Raw genomic sequence first — 22312 nt, 5'->3', positions numbered from 1 at the left:
AGCCAGGGACTCGACTTAAGCCGACACTGAAAAAAAAGGGCAAAGGTTCATTTTATACAATTTATTATTATTAAATCATGATGATCTCTTGCTCTTCAAGTTTACTGAAGGGATACTAAAAATATGATTAATTTAAAGCAAGAAAAAATATATCTTTGAATCATAGTAAATTTTTTAAAGTTTTAATTTATTAGTCCTTTTAAATTTTCATCACAAATTGCAAAGAATTTTGTATATTGAATAATAATGAATAATGAATAAAACAAATTGTTATTTGTAAGATTTTTGATCTCACAAGAGCCATAATAATAAGAACTACGGTGTCTAAAAATACTTGAAAAATAAGGAAATCATGAAAATATTAAAAATATAATTAATACATTTTAAATTAAGCATTCCTTCATTATTAAACCATAGATAAGTATATTTTTGGAATAATTCAAATTATTATTTTATGGCAAAGAATTACTTAACTATATTAATTTTTTCAGTGTAAAAACGCCGTGCACGCATCGCTGGCGGAGCACTTGCCACGCCCCCTACCGCCCCTCTTGAATGCCAAGTGTGCTCGCCATGCATGCGTATGAGTAACGATAGTGAGAGTGTGGGTGAGTGGGTTGAAGAGGTGGTCGCAGTGGGTGGTGCGGGCGTGATAGTGGCAGTTGTGGCTAGAGCCATATGGTTAGGGGAGGGGGTGAAGAGGGCCAGAGTGAAGAGCACTGGTGTTCAAGTGCTTGATGTATTACAAAATACGTATACGCAACCGCAGCCTACAATTACAGTGCCAAGTGTCGGTTAGGTATTTCTTGTTCACTCTCTCGCTCGCTCAGTCATGTCCGCTAAGTTGTGTGTTTATGCAGAGGGATTTCAAGAAATAATATGAACAAATTATGTAAGAATTATTTTCTTGAATTCTGCATTTAATTTTGCTTAAACACAGCTTTTTATGAACCATTTTAAGGCGACAGTTCACATTTTAACTTGAATTTACTTATTATATTTTCAGAATTATTTTCCTATTTAATAAAATTTCTTTAATTAAATTAGAAGTCATGAATTCCTCACCATAAACTAAGATATTATCTGCAATGTGATTTAAGTGTTAGAATGTGTGCGTTAGGCTCTGCATTTTATTAATACCAACACATCCTTTGCTTTGTGGGATTTGCAGCATATTGATAATATATCCTATAACAACGAAGGACTATAGCCCGCTCTTTTACGTTCACTTTCACTTTCACCCAGCACCCACACCCCCCTTTTTGAATTGCCGCAAGTGGCCGTTTATTTACATATATTTTGCGCTGAGTGGCACACTTCAAAGCTCTTCTGTTGTTTTTGCTGTCGCTACTTTATGGTTATTGTTTTTGCCAGAGAAACCCTACCGCTGGCATTGTCATTGTTGCTGCCACTTTGCGTCATTTCAGGCAATTTATGAGTTTATTGAACAGCACGCAGCTTGTGTGCCTTTAATTGGCACTTCTTGGCGCATGTCATCAGCTGTTGTTAATGTTAATTGAGAGAATGGGGGGGATGCCCAAAGCCCACCCACCATTCCCTGCGAACTGCATGCAAGTAATCGCAGCCAGTGTATATTAGAACAATCGTTGGCGCTATAATTGCAACACAATTTGCATAAACATTTTCACCGCCCGAGAAAGCCGAACTCCGCAACATCTGCGACTAGTAGTACGAGTACGACTACCATAGAGTCCCTTTAAATGGGCGGCGTGTGCCCAATTAACGCAAATTGCGAATGCAAAAGCCATTCACTCGTTTTCGGGGGCCTGTGAGTTTGTGTTTGGGGCTGGTTTATTGCCATCCGAAAGCGCGGCTGTTTGCCTTAGATAACGGGTTCTGTTCTGGAACCATGTTGCAACGCAGAGTAACCATGAACGGGGGAAAGGGGGTGCAACCATTTCCTGTCGCCTGTCGGCGGCATACAGTGCGTATGCTCAACTTGATTAGCGCCAATTAGTCGGCAGTCGAGTGTCGCATAAAGCCGCGAATTAGCGCATTTCAGCTGTTAATAATCTATGCCTGCCTTAATCCTTTAGGCGGATTATGCCTAAGCATGAATTTTAAATTAAGTAGAGCCGAACTTAAATTTGACTAATTTAAAAAGCTCTCTTTGCTATTGCTTAAAAGTACACAGTATATAAATTTGATACTGAATTTCATAGAAGTGATTATCATATCTGATCAAGTTTGTATCTTCTACACCGTTCAGTACTTAAAGTCCTAATTTGTATTTAAGCAGAACCAAGTAAAGAATTCATTCTATTTCAAGTGAACTCAAGAGTACAATTAGGTACTTTTGCTTAAAATTCAAGACAAACATACATAGTTATCCATTGAAATTCCAACAAATTCCATCAATTAGTCAATCAATAAGAGTGGCAAAGAATTTCTCAGAACAAACAAACAAATTACTCAATCAATTAAATTTCAAGTTGTATAAAACCTTAAAATACCATAATTAACTCGTTTTTATTTGCAAAAGGCAAAGTTAATAAACTCCTGGGCCATAAAGAAGTGGCCACAAAACTGTTGGCTTAACTTCTTTCAATTTGCCTTGGACAATTATGGGTGAATATTTATCAGCAAGCTATAACAAGTCGATTGTGTTGGCATAAAAAAGGAGAGTGATAAAATTTATCTTACGAATTGGCCCATTGCGGACGCTTTCGCTCTTGGCCAACTGACAATTCCCGGGCAATGCGATTAAAATTCGATAATAAAGAGGGAATAAAGGAAACCAGAAATTCCTCCTGAAAGGAGAAGTTCTCTCCTTTTTCTGCTTGTCGGCGCCCGCACAAAAGTTCTTAATCAAAATAACTTAATGATTATATTTGCTTGCAATTCCACAGTTGCTCACTCCTTTTACAAGTTTCTCATTTTGGTCTCTTTTCCTCCCTTTTCAGGACGACCCACTCAAACTGCTGAACTCGATTGGACTAAAAAGGACCCCACAAGCCCAAAGCCCAATACCCACACCCAAAAACCCAAAGCCAGCCAAACCAATTGGACGCCAACGCCAATTTTAACTACTGTTGGCGGCGCCAGCAGCGAATAGCGAATAATTGAATCATAAAGGACACGGACGGGCCACCGAAAGGATCCAGATCCAGAATTCAGGATCAACAAAGCCGAGCAAATAATTGCTGTATAGTAGTGTGCACGCGGCCCCAGCATTTTCCCCATTTCCGGTTCCGGCGAAGGGGGAGTGGCCCATTGCAAAGAAGGCAGAGGCTGCAGGGAAATGACAGGCGTCCTGCTTTAATTAAAGCCGGGACGTGGGCGTGGGGCGTGAGGCCCAAAAGTGTGCGCTGCAATAAAAGTAGGAAATTGAAACGCAATGTGGCTGATGCCGCGGACCGTGGACAACGCAACAAAGTGGACGAAATTGCTTTTGGAACAGAAGAGGATAGCAGGGAGCAGCAGCAGCAGGGAAGGCATTAATTTTGATTAAAATTCACCTGAACATTCACATTCAAACCAACCAAACTACCAACTAACTACCCACTACCGAGTGAAATATTAGCCAAAATAAAAGAAAAAAGAGGTACAGCACATTTTAAGAGCGAATATTTCAAGCAGCCTGGTAACTGGTGTGCATGAAATTCCTTGGAGCCGAAGCAGGAGCATCAGCAAGAGGCATCTTGTGGTAGAGTCGGTTTTGCGTGCCGCAGGCATTTGCAACAGCCACACATGAACACGTCCCTGTGACAGGAGGAGGTGCCGAGAAGGAGAAGGAGGCGACGGCGAAGGCGAAGTCGGGACCCCAGCCAAACAGCATAATTTCGTCAACGGCAGCCGGTTGAACTGTCGTCGGCAGAGCGCATAACCCACCATTCCCCCGGGATCCAGAACCCGAAACCCATACCCCCAACCCAATCCCAGCCCTACATCATCAGCAGAAAAGAGCAGGAGCAGCAGGAAAGGCGTCCCTGTCACAGTCAGCAACGGTTGTCAGCAAGGATCAGAATCAGGAATCAGGAGCAGAAGCAGAAGCAGGAACCGGAGCAGGAATAGTTATCAAACCCAGACCCAAACCCCTTCCATTCCAGCAGCAACGCCCCGATGAATCTGCTGTGCTGCTGTTGTTGCAGTAACATGGCACCAAACCAGCGCGTCACACGCAAATGGGAACTGTTTGCCGGACGCAATAAATTCTACTGCGATGGATTGCTAATGTCCGCACCGCACACAGGCGTCTTCTACTTGACGTGCATCCTGATTACCGGCACCAGTGCGCTCTTCTTTGCCTTCGAGTGAGTATACGCCCCGTGCTCATTTGTCAGTGCACTGGGAGAAATTCATGACTACCATTGAAAAAGTATTTAATATATAGTTAATATAATATATTCTTGCAAACGTTCAATTGAAAACATTCTTATTCTTATATTAACTTTTATGTTAGTTGTTAGATTATTAAAAAGGTAATCAGATGAGAACTATGAGTTACTTAGCAAAACAGAGTTTAAAATATGGTTTATGTGATGAGAGATTTTAGGTATATACAGGTATTTATGCATTCAAGTTATGTCAATCTTCAAGTTTAATCTTCTTCATTTCATTTCATCTAGTTTAAAATATATTTCATCTAGTTTAATAAATAAAACAATTTATTTTTAAAAATAAATATTCTTTCCTACATTTATCTATAACAAGGCAACAATTCTTCTTGACATTATAGTACAGAAGCGTTATCATATTTATCAGTACTGAGCCATAGTAAAAAGTAAGAAAGTTTAAAATAGAAATGTTCTATAAATGGAAAAAAAGATAAGATAGCAGTAACCAACTTATGTTTATTTATACTTGATCCTTGTAGGCATAACATCAGCGTTTATAAGTCCATTAAGACATCTTTAAGGCCTTAAGATAAGATATCATCTGTACTTTATTTTAGAAAGACACCCATTTTTTTGACAGTGTGACACAGTTTGAGTGTCTGGGGCGAAGCTGGCCGTCCTTTAGTTGCATTGTATGCGAAACGTATACGTTGCTAATTAAGCATTGCCCAGTAACCCTTCCGGGGCACCAGATCCCGGATTCCCTCCCCAAACCACCGTCTCCATTCCACCGGGTCATGCTTGATTTCCAATTACGCCCACATTAATGGTCTCTGACTTTGGACTCCTGCTCTGGTTTCATCGGTTTCAACGGGTTTCTCATCCGGTTTCAGATCCCCCTTCAGTCGTCCGCCTCCGTATCCAATGGCATGTAATTATTGCTGTGCAACGTGGCGTATGCGTTATGCTTGGCCTGGCAAAGGACATGGCCATCCAAGCTGCTACTGCTACTTTTTCAGTTTGATGTCTCTGTTGTTCCCTGTTGAATCCGTTGAATTACGGGTATCCGTGTAGATTGGAAAAAGGGGTGGACAAATAGTTTGAGCTTTTGATTTGTCAATCCGTTGGGTATGGTGCTTGTCCGGTATTCAAATATGTTCATGTTCATCCAAGCCACTGGCAAACCACCGCAGGACACCCTCGGGTCTAGTTTTAAACTGAATTTTAATTTTGAACTCGTTCATCCGGGACACATTTCTATTTCCCGTTTGCTAAACTTTTCCGCTATTAAACACTGATGGCGGTGTTTAATGGTGGAAAATTAAAGTTTTTGAATTATTAATGTTCGTTCTAGTTAGGGCCATTCCGACTTTTGAATGCTCTTTATTTTTGAGATTATTTTTCACTCTTCGTTTCAAGAATTCACGTAGTAAGCCCTATTCCTTTGTGATGATAAGTAGTCAAACGATTTTATATATTTCTGAAAGAAGATTATGGTAGCAAAAAGGAGTGCAGTTCTCTTAAATATAAATTCTGTGTGCATAAAGCTTTTCCTATGTAGGACAGCATAGAGGAAAAGCAAAGAAAATAAGGTATTTTCAGAGGCATTTGCTATTGGTCGCTACTATCACGTTGCTTCAATAATAATACAAATGTCCAATCGATTTTGCCGGAAGTGAAACTAAATAAATGTACAGGAGGCATGTGGGAAACCCACAGCCCACAACCGTTTAACCATATTCAATTTAGTTGCACGAGGCCGTTCTCCTCTTCCGGCCACTGGCCAAAAATAACGCATACGTCACGTAGTGCAAATACAAATTGAACACAACGTTAAAGCTGCATACCATTCGCCACTGACAGCGCGATTAGACAGAATTATGCTCAACATTTTCTGCACGAAATCATTTCGGCACCACAGAAAGGAATTTCATGTGCAGAGGTTGAGGTGGTGGTCCCACAAAGAAATTGAAATTCCCCGGGTACGATTCCTAGGAACCATGTACCTACAGCTGGCTCCTCCTGCGTCCCAAATTTATTCGCTGCTGAATAGCGGCGCTGCAGCGCGATTTTATTTTCATTGCTTGCTTTACATTAGCGCACAGTCGAGTGGAAGACGCCCCCAGTATGGATGGGCATTACAATATCCGCAATGCCTTTGAGTGCTCGCATAGTTATTCCTGCAGATATTCGCACACATCCTCCGAGTGCACACAAAAAAATAGCGTAATTCTAAGTCCAATTTAGGTTAACAAGGAAATAATCAAGAATTGAAAAGAATTTTAGTATATAAAATTGGAAGTAAGAGTTTTGCATTCTACATTCCTCAAAAAAACTTTAAAGTATATAAAATTATTATATAACTAGGAAATATTTAAAAATAATAGCTTTTATTTATACAGTAATTGTTCTAGCTTTAATCTTTAACTGCTCTTAAACAACAATTCCACTTACAATACGAGAACAGGGTTAAATGTTCTTTAAAATGTTGCCTATTGACAGCACGCTAATTTATGGTTGATTGAATTAAATGTTGAAACTAGAACATAGATGTGTTAAATTTTATCAGAGTCATACACACAAAAAATTTAAATATCAATTTTATATTCCCCTGGTAAAAGTATTACCTATCACTTTTTACCATTGAATACTCTTAAAGTGATATTGAGAAATGGTATTTCTTATATTTCTTCTCCTTAAGCATTCTCTCAAATCGAAAAAAGAGAAAAGAGCGACATACCACCTTTATCCCTTATAGTACATAATGTTATATGTTTTTCTCAGTGTAGGTAGACTTAACCCAAAAGATTTTTATTTTTTGTATGTAGGCAGCCTGGGGATGTGTGGGCAAACTCAAATTGTGTTTCGTTCGACGCTCTCCCGGCAATGCAAATCGCTAAAAGGTGGCACACAATGCATGAGGGGGTCTCCTTTGCATTTCCCATTTCCCATTTTCTATTTTCTATGGCATTGTCAGCGATTTGCCAGTTGAATGCGAGAAAAGCATTTTTTGAATGCATTTCTATTTAAGCTTTTTGCGTGGCAAGGGACAGGGAAAATCGTCGGCGTTGTCATGACAAATGTATTTAACTATTTTCGGTTGGCTCTGCAAACGGCTGACTGCTGACTGTTCCCGAATTGAAGCCTACACCCTCGTCCATCTGGGACTTGTCACACATAATTGTCACTAAGCACTCGGGCGTCCTTTGTGGGCTGATGACGAGTGAAAGTTGCCACTGCGACTTTGGCTATTCACAAATCGTTGGCACGCATCGGGCATTAAGTAACAATGCCGGGCCAGAACATTGTCCTATTCCCCCAGCTCGTGGTCCGCATCCTCCGCAGCAATCACCACCTCCTGGGATAGAGCCCCCGTTTCGGGGGCATATTTGTTCGGAATCCCACATTTGGGGCATTGCCAAATCACCGGGGACATTTGCATGCATTTTTGAGCAGGGCAGCCGTCGCCCACCAAACTGCTGCAGTGAATCCATTGCCTGCATTTTGGCCTTTGATGCAGTGCATGCCGGGTGCATGGAAAGCCGGAGATTTAGGAAATCAAATTTCAATGGGTGCTTCCCAAAAAGGACATGGTTGTAGCCTAGACAGAAACCAGTGTCTCTTGGTAATCTCTCTGGTTCTAGTTGCGTTCAATCAAGTTTTAAAGAGCTACATAAGTTCTTTAAAACCTAAGAAGATAGATAAATTAATGTAGTTATACTAACGGCTTGAAAGTGGATATGGTTACCGAGGGTTTTGAATTAAGATTTAAAAGATCTACGTTTTTTTATTTCTGAGCGTCACTGGATTTAACTGTCATTGTAGTTATACTAATGGATTTCAATCAAGATAGATTAAGTTAACTTAAGATTACGCTAAAAACATTTAAAAATCACAAGGATAATTATTATATTATTTATTTATTCCTAATTTACAAAGGCTTATTTAAAATTATTTTTAACAGTTTTATTTTGAAAGCACTGGCTATTATTATCATATTTATTGATAGATCCCTTAGTTTATTACCATAATTAATACAGAAACCCTCAGTAAATCTTATTTTATTGACATGTCCCCTAGTTATTACTCCATGGACTGAAACAATCGGGCCGAATCAAGATGTTGCCATAACCATAATGACGGAAACATCGTTAGACTAATGATATATTTTTCTTGATTTCTCTTCCACAGCTGTCCCTTTCTGGCGGACAGCATAAATCCTGCCATTCCGATTGTGGGAGCGGTCCTCTACTTCTTCACGATGAGCTCCTTGTTGCGCACAACCTTCACGGATCCGGGCGTCATACCGAGAGCCTCCAACGATGAGGCCGCCTATATCGAAAAGCAAATTGGTACGTTACTCATCCGCCCCGTAGTCGCAATTCGAATCGCAGTCGCGGGCACAGTCGAAGTCCTTGCGTCCATCCAAAAGGAAACGTGGCCAAGGTCGTTGGCTGATGTTGCCTGTTGCCTGAGTATCCTTACTGCCACGCCCCTTGCCAAATACTCGCCCACTCAAACACAGACACTTGCGTATACATATATATATATTTGTTTTCACTTCATTAAGTTTGTATATGTGTGTGAGTGGGGGGGTGAAAGTAGGAGGGTAAATGAGGAGCACGTAACGTAAAAAGTAATGAGCGTGGCATGACATAGAATGGGTGGGTTGGGGGGTTTGAAAAAAAAAATGAGGAAAAATATATATTCCGTATAAAAATCATCAAAGGCGAAAGCTGCGTTGCCTTTGCACTAATGAGTTGCTGTTGTTGTTGCCTTTGTGGAAAATATTTAAAATGAGAAAACTTTTGCTCCTTTTTGCCCTTTCTCCCCCCCTTGCATGTCAACAATGTTCTCCTGTCGATGCTGCCTGATGCTGATGCTGCATTTCCTCTGCGCCGCTCTGGATAAATCCTGTGTGACTAACCCGAATCCCTGCAGAGGTGCCAAACTCGCTGAACAGCCCCACATATCGACCGCCGCCAAGGACCAAGGAGGTCCTGGTCAAGGGCCAGACGGTCAAGCTGAAATACTGCTTCACCTGCAAGATCTTCCGGCCGCCGAGGGCCTCGCATTGCAGCCTTTGCGATAACTGCGTGGACCGCTTCGATCACCACTGTCCCTGGGTGAGTACATGCATATTAGTGGGAGGTGGTAAAGTGGGTCCTTGACAAGGACACCCGGCACCTCGTTAGCGGTGGCGCATTTTTAATCACTTCCCCACAGCAACCGGCTGTCCCCAAAGAACCCAGAATTCTCATTCCCCTTCCATTGGCCAACTGACATTGAGCCAAGAGCCGAGCCGAGCCGAGCTGAGCTGAGTTGCATTAGAGGCTCCTCTGGCGAAAAGTGGGCCACAAAACCAACAGCCTCTCGTCGTCGTCGCTGACTTTAACCCAATTCCAGCGGCAACCGCTGAGGTTGCTAATTTTTTAGCAAAAATAATTTCACTCGAGCCGAGCGCATGTCACGTTTTTCAAGCCGGACTCCCTCGAATCCTTTGCCGGCTCTGTATTTTTTCCTTTCCCTTTTTTTTTTATCCCCGCCAGCGACGAGCTGATGCAACAAGATGTGGTTGTGTGTGTTTGGACACAGGACCAAGCAAACAAACCACACTCACACACACACACACTAGCTTAAGTAGCCACACTCATATTTGCGATGGTTGTGTTTTTGGGGGGTGTAGCATACATTTTGGGTGGGAGGCGCCATATCATGTCCCCCAGGGGCTCAAATCATCGCACATACCCTTACGTATAAGGATTAAGTACTCTCATTTCAAATAGTATCTTTCACACATACCACAACTGTTTAAATATAAATATTCACTAATTGATTGCATTGTCTAACAATTAAAATGTCCCCACTATAATAGGTTGCATTTGAAACAAAAGGCATGCCTTACTTATTCATATGTTTATCCTCCAATTGATTGCTTTGTCCTTTTATTTCATGTCCCCCGACAATATTGATTTGCACTGTCTTTGGCTTAGAAATTGTTTTCACCTTGATTTTAACTTGCACATTTCACAATCAATTTATATTGACCTGCATTTAACTTGAGGAAGGTCAGTTCAGTCATTAAATATTTACACTAAATTGAGCATTCCATCTACTTAGGCTGACAATTTTCCACCTTTACCGGGAATTCTGTTGCACATAAAATAAAATTTAAGAAATAATTCCTGGAAATAAACGATTTTACTAATAATAAACATTGAGGAAGATTTTTTGATCAGAAAAAGATAGATTTATTTCTAAAAAATCAAACATAATGCTGATAAATACTGAGGAAGATTTATATGTTTTATTATTTCACTACAGATATTTCTTTGGCTTAACTTTTACAATGTTTATCGGAATGAAAGTAAGGGTATACACTCCTCTGTCTTTTAGAAATCAAAGTCTTTACCAGTTAGTGTTGCTGTCAAGCCTTTGCCGTCGCCCCTTTTCATTTACTTGGGCTCCGGCGTAATTTAAACCCCCGGAGGAGTGAAAGTACCAACACAATCGCTTCTGACGGCTTGAAGGTCGACTCGAGCCTTTTGGGGATTTGGTTCGCAGTTCGCGGTTCCAAAGGGCTGGTGGGATGGGGTAGGTTTCTTAAATTAAGCCATTTCTTAGTCGTAATTTTGGTAATGCCACACATCTCGTGAAAATGCAATTAACCTTATTATGTTAGGGGTTCAACAAAGATTTGTTACCCGACTTTATGTCGACTGTTGTGTCTTTATAACCCGTTTAACGTTCTCTCTTTGCAGGTGGGAAACTGCGTGGGCAAGCGGAATTATCGGTTCTTTTATTTGTTTCTAGTCTCATTGGCATTTTTAGCTGTATTTATATTCTCGTGCTCTGTGACGCATTTAGTTTTATGTGAGTACCATGGAATGTCAAACCATAAACCAGATAAATATCATGTGTTTATTCCACCGATCAGTGATGAAAAAGGAGCATGAGGTCTTTAATGTAATCAAGAAGGCGCCCTTCACTGTGATTGTTGTGTTCATTTGCTTCTTCTCGATATGGTCGGTGATCGGCCTCGCCGGCTTCCATACCTATTTGACGACGAGCAATCAGACGACCAACGAGGATGTGAGTATATAAAGTTGATGGGGGACTTAATATCTTAATTTGATTTCACAAAAATAATAAAAACCTTTTTCGTGATTATTAAAAAATGTTCTTATCATTCTTCATATAAAAATATAATTTAAATGATAATTTAAAAAGATACTAGTTATCGTTTTTAGTTAAATACAATAAAAAAACTACATTAAAATTTTAATGGCATGATCTAATATTCTATATATATTTGATAAGATGTAAGTCATTCTATATTTTATACAACTTTTATTTGACTAAAAATAGACTTTTAGATTTTTAAAAACTACCAGTCACATAGTACACAAAATATAAAAATTTTCAAGAAATAACTGAGAAAGAATTCTTTGTACATTTTTTTTAACGTTTGCTTTTGTAATCATATACTGGATTGTGTATTTGTGCTTATGAGTTGTTTGTGTAAACTTAAAAATGATTTATACACACATTTCAATGGAACCAAGTGAAGGCAAAACAATTGTTTTGTAATGCTAGTTTAATGTATATCTTTGCGATAAACAGAGATTTTTAAGCAAAACAAATTGAGATACCTTGAAAACGTCAAACAATATTCAAATGTAATACTCAAACCACTCTTAAATACTGTATTCCTCCACAGCTCAAGGGATCCTTCTCCTCCAAAGGCGGTCCGCGCACCCAGAATCCCTATTCGCGGGGGAACATCTGCCTGAATTGCTGCCACATCCTGTGCGGACCCATGACGCCCTCGCTGATCGATAGGTAAGATTGCTTCGAAAGAGTTCCTGAACTGTAGGACACTAAATGGATTTGGAATTTTCGACAGACGCGGCATCGCCACCGACGAGTGGCAGCAGATGCAGCACCAATCGAGTCCGCGGCACGCACTGAGTGACGTGCTTAGTGCCTCCCACATGGTCACCACCTCGCAGCCCATCATGGGCGGCGGCGTAGGTGGAATCGGTGGTGCCGGCGGCGGGATCAGCATTGGTGGGGCGGAGCTGAAGCCCCGGTTCTACGACGAGGTAAGCGGACCACCCACAATCCAACGGCCACATTGAGCCAATCCAAGCGCACCCTTTCACCACCAAAATCTAAAAATATCTAAATGTCTGGGCACTCTGCTTGCTTGATCCTTTATATATACATATATATCAATTCAGAAATCAAAAATCAAAACTCTCGTACGATGATCTTTTCTGTGCACATCATTTTGACGATCTGTAATTCAACTTCTTCTTTTTGTGTTCTATGCAATGTTCTTTTTTGGTAACCACCACCTACTACTACTACTACTTCTACTACTACTCGAATCATACACCACAATCGACACAATCACACCACCGACCACGACCACGACCACCAGTCCAATCCCTCCTCCTCGACACTGGAGGGCAACGGAGGTGCCATCAATGGCCATGGGAACGGCCATGGGAATGGCCACGGGAATGGCCATGGCAACGGCTTCGACCATCCGCCGCCCAGTTACGACCTGGTCCAAAACGGTAAGTCCCGCAAGCAGCACCAGCAGCGCTGCTCCCTGCAAACCCTGCTGCCCGCCAGTGCCCAGCAGCAGTTCAAGGCCAGCAAGCACAAGCACAAGCAGCTGAAGCAGCACCTGGTGGCCGCCGAGTTGCAGCAGCACGAGGGTTCCGTTCTGGGTCCTGGCATGGGTCCCAATTCCCCCTCGCTCCTGCGCTCGCCGGCTGCGTCCTCCTCGTACCGGTTGAACCTGAAGCGATCGCTGCACCTGCCGCTGACACCGTCGTACGACGACGTTCGTCACTCGCCGCTCCCGCTGCTGCATCATCATGTCCACGCCCAGCAGACCACCGCCATTGGCAGTGTGGCAGCAGCGGCTGCGGCGGTGGCTTCGGGCGCCAGCGGTGGAACCGGTGGTTCCTCCTCCTCCGCTGCCACCACCACCGCACCCACTTCGGTGTCCGTGTCCCTGGCCACGGCTCCGCCGCCGCTGGCGCCGCGACGACCGTCGACGCTGCAGCTGCAGGCCAGCGGAGCGATCTCCGTCAGCAACAGCACCCTGACCACCATACACACCACGGCGCCACAGCCGCCGGCTCCGACGGATTACAAGTACTACTCGCCGCAACGCAGCACGGACTCCAATTTGATGAGGAACTATCCGTTCCCGAAGCAGGCACGTGGAATGCGTCGCCAGTCGACGATGTCGGTGGATTCGCAAAAGGTCAATATTGCCGGATATCAACCGCTGCCCATGAGGAAACCATATAAGCACCAGGAAGTGATGTTCGAACTGAAATCGCCGACCAACCGGTTGACAATTCGCGAGTGCGACTTTGGCGGTGGCGGTGAACCCTGCGATGACGATCAGTCGATCAAGGACAGCCAGATCTTTCGTGTTAGTAAACGAAATCTTTATATGAATCACCGGTCGCCGTGGAAGGAGCGCGACCGCTACTCGAATCTCTACGAGTATTCGTTCAACATCGATCTCAACTCGATCATCGAGGATGCGGCGGGCAGCGACTCGTCATAGTACGCAGCAGCAGTCCGCTGCTCCGCCGCCCCAGGCCACGGCCACGCCCACTCGGTCCGCTTCCGACTGCGATCTGTGGTCCGGTTCGGTGGGCTGGTCCGCCTCCAAGTCATCCTCCTCGATCGGTTGTTGGGCGCTGTACATAAGGCCGGGTTCGGATCCGAATCCGGACCCTGGCCAGCCCGATTCCTACTGCTTCCACGCTTTTGCTAAGGCGACCCACTCAGAGGTCCAGTTTCTTTTGGAGCTTCTATCCTGAACTATGGACTCGTGGGCAGCAATTCGAATATGATTTAATTAGGACTTCGTTTAGGCTTTAATATAAGGGCTTATATGGGTTTTAAATATGTTTATTTGGTTAGTTTGCAATGTACATAATTTAATCAAGGCTGCAAAACGTTTAAGAACCGAACTCCCTGGAAACGGTTCGGGTTTTTCAAAATTAAGTGGTTTTAAAAATATTTTTAATGGAGAAATTAAATCAAATTCTTATAAAAATACATATATTGAAGAGAAAGATGGTGAATACAAAAGGAACCAACTGAAATTCAATTTTGCATAACAAAATTGAAATATAATTTTATGTTTTATGACTTGATTTAAAAATGAATGAATGAAAAGGCTTTCTGGCAAAGTTAAAATTAGATTACTTATAAATTCCGATAAAATCATAATCTATAAAAAAAAAACATGACTCAACAGCTAAGCCTGTTTTGTTTTGACCCCTTATCAAAGCAAATACTTTTCGTTCGACTTGCAAAGTAAATATTTTGCTCAGCTGAACATTCAGAACCAACGGACCGAATAAATTTAAAAGTTTGCAGCCTTGATTTTAACTTTGAGGGAATCTATCACAGTCTGATTGTGGCACATTTGTGAGACTCACTTGGCTTCCATGATGCGCTTAGATGCTAGAGAACTGTAACTGCTGCCGAATTTGTGTTTGCACCCCTTGTAGAAGTCGAACTTGTATGATTTTTGTTTAAATGTTTGAAACCCCCTGCCAACCGCTGTAGACTCCCCCCGTTCGTTTCCCCTTGCCAACAAAATAAAACTAACTTGGTTCATAGAAACTTTTGCGTTTATATAGCACCTGCTTCCCAGGCTAGGTGCGTCGGATCTCTTCTGCTGCAAATGCGATTGCAATAGAGGAGCTTCGGCGCCAGGGGCCGCAAATGCCACCCATGTATATGTATCCACCTTGGTCTACGTCCCAGCGCCGCCACCTCCAATAGTGAAGACACCAACTAACCAACTAACCAACCAACCAAGCAACCTACTAACCAGAACACCAGAAAACCAAATAACCATCAAACCAGTAAACCAACATCCCAAGCCAAGCATGTTTGACTTTGTTCGCCTAGTAAAATGCTTAAGTTTTGTTTTTTGTTGGGAACCTCGTGAGAATCCCGCGGCTAAATGGCCTCTAAATGATCATCGCAGTCACTTGGGCCCTAAGTTGAATAGTTTTTGAATAATTTGGAAGGTTTCAACCGAACAAAGATTAAGAACGAAAACTTTAACTTGCAATTAGAAGACGATGGGAAAAATTAGCAAAACACTTAATGAGCCAAAATAACTGCCATTTATCGAAGCAACATTTTGTTAGGACTTTTTTCATTTTTACAATGAAAATTAAAATTAAAATTTAATGTAAACATATAAACTAAACATGGAATTCAATAAGAATTTGATAAACTAACTGTATCAGTGTTAAGAGTGTCATTTTTAAACTACTAGTGGAATACAAAAAAAAATTGTTGCAAACGGATCCGAATATCAAATATCGAAATAATAAATTAATCTTGAATATTGGAACATTGCCAAGTGACTGCTGCAAATAATTAGCAATAAATCGAATACCGAACAATGCGTTGAAATTGAAATGAAAATGAAAAATTGAAATTGAAAATATTTATACCTAGTTGTAATAGTTGAAAACATTTCTCGGGCAGGAGATTGCTGGACTTTTGGGAAGGTGAAAATCTTAAAGCGTATTAGCGTACATATTGTGTAAGCCAGCTTAAAGAAATAATTGCGGTTCAAATGCCGCCTACAAGGCTTTAAATCTTGAGCATTAACAATATTATGGGTTCCTTTTATAATTAATTGCAAGTGTAATACGCATTAGCCAGGTAATTGAAGTTGTAGGTAGTTATATATATTATATATATATATATATTTCATGCTAAGTCGAGGCGTGAAAGCGAGTGTTAACTGATGAAAAAGTAAATTTATATACTTATATATACACAAAATATGTATGGTTAAATGTTGGGCAATAAAGTGTATCTAGCGTATGTTTAAAATTGATCCGAATGAAATGATCTATAACTATATATAAGTACTAATCCCGATGTTGAAGCGTATCGCACCCTTTCAGGAAGATTGTGAGACCTACTTGCGATCCTGAAGAGATTATTGGAACCATATGTATGACTCCCCCGAATCACCCACACACATAGACACAAAGTGGAGGTCTTTGGGCTTGAAGCTTACGATTTTTAGTTCCTCTCCCCTCCATTTCCCCACTATCTTTAGGTTCCCTGATTTTGATTCTGACTGGCAAAGCGCGCACACATCCACCAAAAGCTATAACCCTCCTCTTGATTTATCGCACACTAATGTCAAACTCTTTCTGTATCTTTCAACTTGACTCTGGGAAAAAAAATACAATACTTGCAAATTTGTGTCTGTAACTATTTTGTGAAACTAACCAAACCGTAAAAAACCAAAACAAAAACTGCAATTGAGCGAAAGTTGTCGAGGGCCCGCTTAAGACTAGAGTAAAATGCATTTTAAGCCTTAATTGGGTGAGTTCTCTCCTAATGCAAAAACATTTAATTGTTGTATGTACCAAAATAACCGAAAACTGAAAATTTAACCAAAGCTTTAGAGTTTCGTTTGAACTTAGCTACACCGCATACATATATATCCATAACTTTGAGTTGATTTTCCTGTTGCTTAACCTGCCAGCGCGATATAGCTGATCTGTATACATGATATTCGTTTGATGTTTGATTATGTTGCTCATGCCGATTCGTATCCATCAAATAGACCATAAAGGAATCACCAAAACCCACATAATAAAACACCTATCACAGTGACACCCCTTAAACACAACCAAAAATTCAAAGTTTAATATGGTATTTAGTGATAATTTATTGGCAAGCTGCAGTTGTATACACCTACTAATTGTACTCACAACATTTTGAAAGCATGCTTTAAATTGTTCAATTGGCACCGACTTACCCACCGAATCCATTATCCATTAATTAGCGCCTATTTTCGGCCTTTATTTGCGCATACTCCTCTCAGCCGTTTGTCATTTAATTTTCCATTATCGTTGTTTATTGATTTAAGAGCTTATCAACTGATGAGTTTCGAATTAAGTTGATTTCACCCAGTTCCGAGCCACTTCCTCCGGAAGGAAGCGGATTCTGGACGAACCCGTATTGCAATTACACGTGTATCTGTTTCGTTTAACAGACAAACCCTATTTAATTTAATTACGATTTTAATTTCCCGCCCTTTTTCAGCATTTATGATTATTTGCATATTCAAATTGTTTTATTTTCCCACAGCTAAACCAAACCGAATCAAAACAAACCATCAACAACCACTAGCAAAAGAGCAATAAAAACCACTAGATAAAAATGCTCTAAATTGAAATTCGAATTTTAAATTAGTTGGCAAATTTGTTGTAATGAGCATTTGAATATTTTACAAGCATTAATTAAACATACAAAAGAAGCAAATTAAATACCAAATACTAATCACAAAAATCCGTTGTGCCCTCTCTCCCCGTTTCCATGTCGTTCACAGGTAATTCCAATAGTCTAGCTCAGTTGGTGGACAACGAGATACCGCTGGCCCAGATGGACATTCCGGCCTATACCCATCAAACGGCCACCCAGGCGCGTCAGTACCGCCATCGTCATCACAAACAGCGCCAGATTTCCAATGGCGGCACGGTCAGCTATGAGAATCAGCTGGCCACCGCCAGCAGCGAGGATGAGCTGGATGATCCGGATGTGGTGGTGCTGGGCAGTCCGGAAGTGGTGGCCGCCGTTTCCGCTATAGCCTCCAATAAGGCACGCGAAATGCGCAATCGCAGCGGCAGCTATAGCAATCTTTTCGATGCGGATTTCGAGGCGGCACTGGTCAACTCTGCTTTAGCCGATGGCCATGTGAGAGCAGAAGGAGCCACTAGTTCTGGGACACCCTCTGCTGGTGCAGCCTTACTGGCAGCTGCCATCAGTGGCCAAACGGAGAACATGTACAGCAATGTGCCCCAAGAGGCTGATGCCACCCTGCATGTGTACTCCAACATCATCGACGAACGGGAGCAGCAGCAGCGCAGGGATCAGGCCAACAATGTGCTCTCCTCCACCCTGCTCTGCGATGATCTCGACCTGGATGATCCGGTTAGTGCCTCGTGTCATGTCAAAAGGAAATCCGTTGGCGATGGAGCAGAGCAGGTGAAGTCGGCGGAGAGACTGAGGATGCTGCACGATACTACCATGATAGACACGGCCCTGGATCTGGACAGTCTGGATGGGTCCAGCATGGGCAACAACTCGCAGTCGTGCCTGGTGAAGTCATCGGGCAAACCGAGTTCCACTTCCGCCAACGTGGCCATAGTCTGAGCGGTTCTTTTTTTTTTGTCCTGTACATAAGTGTAGATATTCATGTCATATAGGGAGGGGGGAGAGTATTATTAATTTGTCCGCACTTCTACCTGTACCGATTTTTATTTCGTTGAACTATGTGTGATGCGGTGTTTTAAGGGGCTAAGTAGAGAAACGACCTATCAGCAGGCAGATAAAATATTACCTTAACGCGTTACGCATTCAAAAACAGATATATCTAAGCATATATGTAGATGATAATAACTAAAGCATTTACGGATATAAGTATGCATGTGTATAATACAAATGTGGTGAACAATGTTAACAATTCGAAGGCATTAACGAGGACAAAATAAAGGAGCAACCAGTACTATGGAGGAACTGTTTATACAATACACGACGCATACATATAAATCAATTATAAGTACATATACATAATGATAAACATTTACAATGTACGGCTAGTTATAGTGTACCTATAATTTTTGTATTTAAGTTTTTACAACAGCAGAAACAGAAACAGAAAATGAAACAGCAGGTGTCGTTTCGCAGTTCAGAGTTTAAAAAAGAAAAACCATTTGCGGTGTAGTAAGAAACCGAAGAAACAAAGAAAGCCAACTAGAAATATCCTGCAATATACGTGAAGTTGAAATTGTCGAGGGAATGAGGAGTGTTAACAGCATAAGAGTTAAAAGCAACAATGTGGTGTATTAAATGTTCATAAATCTACCATTAAGTGTATTTTCAAGGTGTAAAATGTTATATGACATCAATTAAAACGAGTTCGAGATTTCGACAGGCTCCATTGCATTAGAGAGCAAAAATGTTAAGCGTATGTTATGCGAAACTAACAAAACTACAATTATACAAAGAATAAAGATTTATAAATAGAGAACTGTGACTTTTTATTGGGATGTGTTGAAAATTAAGGGATTACAGGGATACATTTTGTAATGCTGGGAGCTTATATCAGAGCAATTATTAAGTAAAAATTCGAACCCGATGACAAACCGCCAAAAGCTTATCGATACATCGGTAAAAGTTTATATTTTTGCATGACTAAACTTGATGGTAATTTTTAACGGTCTAGTTCCGGTCACACTGACATGGACACCAAAACATTGGATTCGGAAATTGTGGAAATTCATCCTAAAAACGGATATTTAAGGTAACTTCCGACTGAAAACCTAATAACAAGGCTAAAGACCGAGTAATTCCAGTGCCAAAGAGCTAATTGCTCATCGTCACTCGGAGTTTGAGCCTCAAAGTGGAGGTTTAAAACGAACCCAAAATGAAGGCACTGCACCGGAACTTGAGGAGCTTAGGCGAGCGCAGGGTAAGGATTGTTAAGGGTATATCAAAAATGGGAATATATTTATTATTTTTTAAATTTAAGAACAATTGCGAGCTCAGCTGTCAGTGCCCCGCATAGAAAGACTCGGAGGAAGAGCCCTGGCCATCTGGAATGATGAGCAAAAAGTGGCAGAAGTCCTACGCAAAGATGGTAAATTCGAAAACTTTGGATACAGTGAGCAGGGAAGACTCTACTTGGAATACTACGAGGCTATGTTCCTATTGGAACTGGTAAGATATAAAAACGTCTAATAAATTTGAACCAGTCTTATAAAACATAATCTTTAGGGGCGTCTACAACTAGAGTACTACGGTTCAGTAGTTTCAATAGAGCAAGCTTATGTGCTCCTTCTTGGCAAGCTGGAAAGTGAAAAGTACACCAACTACCTGGTTTATTCGGCCTTATCCCGAGCTGGTTATATAGTTGTCAGACACATTCCCCCTGAAAAAACTCCTGAAGAAGTCACTAGTGCAGATTGCATCTGGGCCCTTCTGAAGGAGACGGTGGGAAATGAACCAGTACCAGATCACATTAAAACATCTCCTTTTTACGCGGTTGTAGAAAAACGAATGGAAGATATTAAAGAACTCATTACATCTCAAAAGACAGAAGATTCTAAGATTACAAAAGAATCCATCGATTTAGAATTCGATTCAAGAAAGCGCAAGGCGAATGAAAAACCAATTGAAGAACCGCCCAGTAAAAAAGAAAAGCTTTCTATAGCGGGTCGGAGTCTTGTGGATCAGCTCAAAAACGAAATGTCATATTCAAAACTTGAAGAGATCTTTGAAAAGTTCGATATAATACAACTTAAAAGCGTAGATGATACCAAAGAAGATACTACTGAACTATCTAGCCTAAAAATAACCTTTGATCTGCATCTCCACAACGAGGGTTTCAAGAAGAGTTCACCAAAGCCACCAACTTTTAATGTCATCATTCTCCCATCTCAGACATCATTTCCCCCCCACGACGAGATCGCCAAGATTCAAAATCATCACACCGCTCCACTGCTCGTCATATCCGTTAGCGAGTCCAAACAAATACAGGCCTTTCTGTACTATATAAGTTGATGATTACCAATACTGCGGATGTGCCACCTCAATAAATTGTACGTGTTAATATATATCCAAAGCTCCATGAATGTATTTTGTTTACCAGGCATTGTTTATAAAGAACGCAAAAAGGAAAACAACCTAACAAACAAGCGAATTTTGTCAAAATATTTGAAATCTTTCAAAAATAAATTGTTATTTATATGTTTAGGTCTTGTTTTAGCAAAATTTTTGTTCAAATATGGTAAACTTGTACCTATTGGCTATAATAGCGCTCTTAATTTATTAAAAATGCGTTACAGGATGCACCAGTAATTTGGATGATGGGTGGACCGGGCAGCGGCAAAGGAACACAGTCCCAGAAAATTGAAAGAAAATATGGGTACAAGCATATTGATCCCATTGCATTGATGGAACAGGAGGTAAAATATACTGGGAATTTTCAATGATACATGATTAAAGTTCTGTTCTGCACAGATCGCATCAAAGACCGCTACTGGCCAAAAATTTGAAGAATTCCAATCAAAAGGAGTAGCTGTACCCCTAAGAGAACTTTTACCACTGATAGAGCACCAACTGATGAGTCACCGTGGCGGACTCAAGGGAATCGTCATTGATGGGTAAGTCAAGACGGTAATAAGATTCAAATTAAAAATCATCTGTTAATGCATTTCCAGATACCCTGCCGATTTGGAGGAGGCGGAAATATTGGAGGATGGGTTTGGCGCGCCCTCTATGATCATAGCTTTGGAGTTGGCCGAGGAAGCCGGAAGTCAACGAAGTTCCCTGGAATCCGGTGTACAAGGACGTCCAAGTCTATCTATGTATATAGATTCATCCAAAGCGGTGATGGAAAGATATGCACAAGTCGCTCTGAAAATCGATGCCGACCAACAACCCGATAGTGTCTTTGAGGAAATTCAGCTCAGTATGGATACGTTTGTCAAACCGCATGGCAGTTTGCATATAGCTCGTTAAGGGATCGTCTTTACTTCTTATAAGGAAAGGCTTTAGACATAATCACTTTATAAATCAATATAAGAATCTGTAGTGGAAAAAGTTCATCAGTTATCCAAAGAAAATGTGAAATTAGAAAGGACTCAATTTTCAATTGTATTGTATAGTATACCGAAGTATGAAAATATTTAGGTATGTACCTCTACCGGATATCAAATTTGAATTGTTTTAAGACCTTACTCTTCCACGATAATAGGATTTGATGGTCAGGAATCCGCATCGCTTCCACCTTAGATATTATACTCAAAATTTGAATTGAAAAGTTCGGGTTTTAAGTGGAACGGGCCAAAACAAAAGCACTGGTCGTCCGAAAGCTTCACAGGAAAGCTCATGTCTACGCGCAGTGAAACCGTTAGCCG

The 22312-nt window shown here is 41.1% G+C and overlaps 3 protein-coding genes and 1 long non-coding RNA gene across 9 annotated transcripts in view; all 4 read left to right on the top strand.

Annotated features, from left to right (window-relative positions):
- LOC108012919 (uncharacterized) overlaps positions 1-3041 on the top strand; it is a 50982-nt gene extending 47941 nt beyond the window's left edge. For all 3 annotated transcript variants that reach the window (XR_001767589.4, XR_011604423.1, XR_011604424.1), the window contains exon 4: positions 2925-3041. This is a non-coding gene — a long non-coding RNA (uncharacterized lncRNA). The remainder of the gene's footprint in view (positions 1-2924) is intronic.
- A 34-nt stretch (positions 3042-3075) lies between these two features.
- Positions 3076-19422, top strand: app (Palmitoyltransferase app). 3 transcript variants are annotated; one of them, XM_017078434.4, is made up of 9 exons: positions 3079-4274; positions 8490-8650; positions 9240-9424; positions 11060-11171; positions 11236-11390; positions 12019-12140; positions 12205-12403; positions 12745-12883; positions 17722-19422. In XM_017078434.4, the coding sequence occupies exons 1-9, from the start codon at positions 4084-4086 to the stop codon at positions 18543-18545; spliced, it is 2088 nt and encodes a 695-aa protein (XP_016933923.3). In that variant the 5' UTR covers positions 3079-4083; the 3' UTR covers positions 18546-19422. The 3 variants fall into 3 exon arrangements, with proteins under 3 accessions (XP_036671833.2, XP_016933924.1, XP_016933923.3); XM_036815938.3 differs by lacking the exon at positions 17722-19422 and having other exon boundaries at positions 3076-4274; positions 12745-14342; XM_017078435.4 differs by lacking the exon at positions 12745-12883 and having other exon boundaries at positions 3078-4274; positions 17722-17983.
- Positions 19423-19602: 180 nt separating this feature from the next.
- On the top strand, positions 19603-21146 carry Tsen54 (tRNA splicing endonuclease subunit 54). The gene is made up of 4 exons (XM_017078437.4): positions 19603-19695; positions 19748-19863; positions 19924-20111; positions 20169-21146. The coding sequence occupies exons 1-4, from the start codon at positions 19634-19636 to the stop codon at positions 20952-20954; spliced, it is 1152 nt and encodes a 383-aa protein (XP_016933926.3). The 5' UTR covers positions 19603-19633; the 3' UTR covers positions 20955-21146.
- Positions 20852-22287, top strand: LOC108012915 (tRNA splicing endonuclease subunit 54). Of its 2 annotated transcripts, none has more exons than XM_065864568.2 (5): positions 20852-20992; positions 21239-21358; positions 21414-21556; positions 21614-22085; positions 22150-22287. In XM_065864568.2, the coding sequence occupies exons 2-4, from the start codon at positions 21257-21259 to the stop codon at positions 21912-21914; spliced, it is 546 nt and encodes a 181-aa protein (XP_065720640.2). In that variant the 5' UTR covers positions 20852-20992; positions 21239-21256; the 3' UTR covers positions 21915-22085; positions 22150-22287. The 2 variants fall into 2 exon arrangements, with proteins under 2 accessions (XP_065720640.2, XP_065720639.2); XM_065864567.2 differs by lacking the exon at positions 20852-20992 and adding an exon at positions 21066-21180.
- The last annotated feature ends 25 nt before the right edge of the window (positions 22288-22312 follow it).

The sequence above is a fragment of the Drosophila suzukii genome, chromosome 3 (assembly GCF_043229965.1).
Source record: "Drosophila suzukii chromosome 3, CBGP_Dsuzu_IsoJpt1.0, whole genome shotgun sequence".
NCBI classification, from domain to species: domain Eukaryota; kingdom Metazoa; phylum Arthropoda; class Insecta; order Diptera; family Drosophilidae; genus Drosophila; species Drosophila suzukii.
The sequence above is the reverse complement of the archived record's forward strand: the minus strand, read 5'-3'. Positions and strand labels throughout refer to the sequence as shown.

What these genes read in the sequence shown, in the direction of transcription:
- app (XM_036815938.3), top strand. Translation starts at nt 4,084, where the DNA reads ATGAATCTGCTGTGCTGCTGTTGTTGCAGTAACATGGCACCAAACCAG. An exon ending in TCGATCACCACTGTCCCTGG is followed by an intron (nt 9,425 to 11,059) that starts GTGAGTACATGC and finishes CTCTCTTTGCAG; the next exon opens with GTGGGAAACTGCGTGGGCAA. An exon ending in ACGCCCTCGCTGATCGATAG is followed by an intron (nt 12,141 to 12,204) that starts GTAAGATTGCTT and finishes AATTTTCGACAG; the next exon opens with ACGCGGCATCGCCACCGACG.
- Tsen54 (XM_017078437.4), top strand. Translation starts at nt 19,634, where the DNA reads ATGGACACCAAAACATTGGATTCGGAAATTGTGGAAATTCATCCTAAA. An exon ending in CCTAAAAACGGATATTTAAG is followed by an intron (nt 19,696 to 19,747) that starts GTAACTTCCGAC and finishes GAGTAATTCCAG; the next exon opens with TGCCAAAGAGCTAATTGCTC. An exon ending in GGAGCTTAGGCGAGCGCAGG is followed by an intron (nt 19,864 to 19,923) that starts GTAAGGATTGTT and finishes TTTAAATTTAAG; the next exon opens with AACAATTGCGAGCTCAGCTG.
- LOC108012915 (XM_065864567.2), top strand. An exon ending in TTGCATTGATGGAACAGGAG is followed by an intron (nt 21,359 to 21,413) that starts GTAAAATATACT and finishes TGTTCTGCACAG; the next exon opens with ATCGCATCAAAGACCGCTAC. An exon ending in AAGGGAATCGTCATTGATGG is followed by an intron (nt 21,557 to 21,613) that starts GTAAGTCAAGAC and finishes ATGCATTTCCAG; the next exon opens with ATACCCTGCCGATTTGGAGG.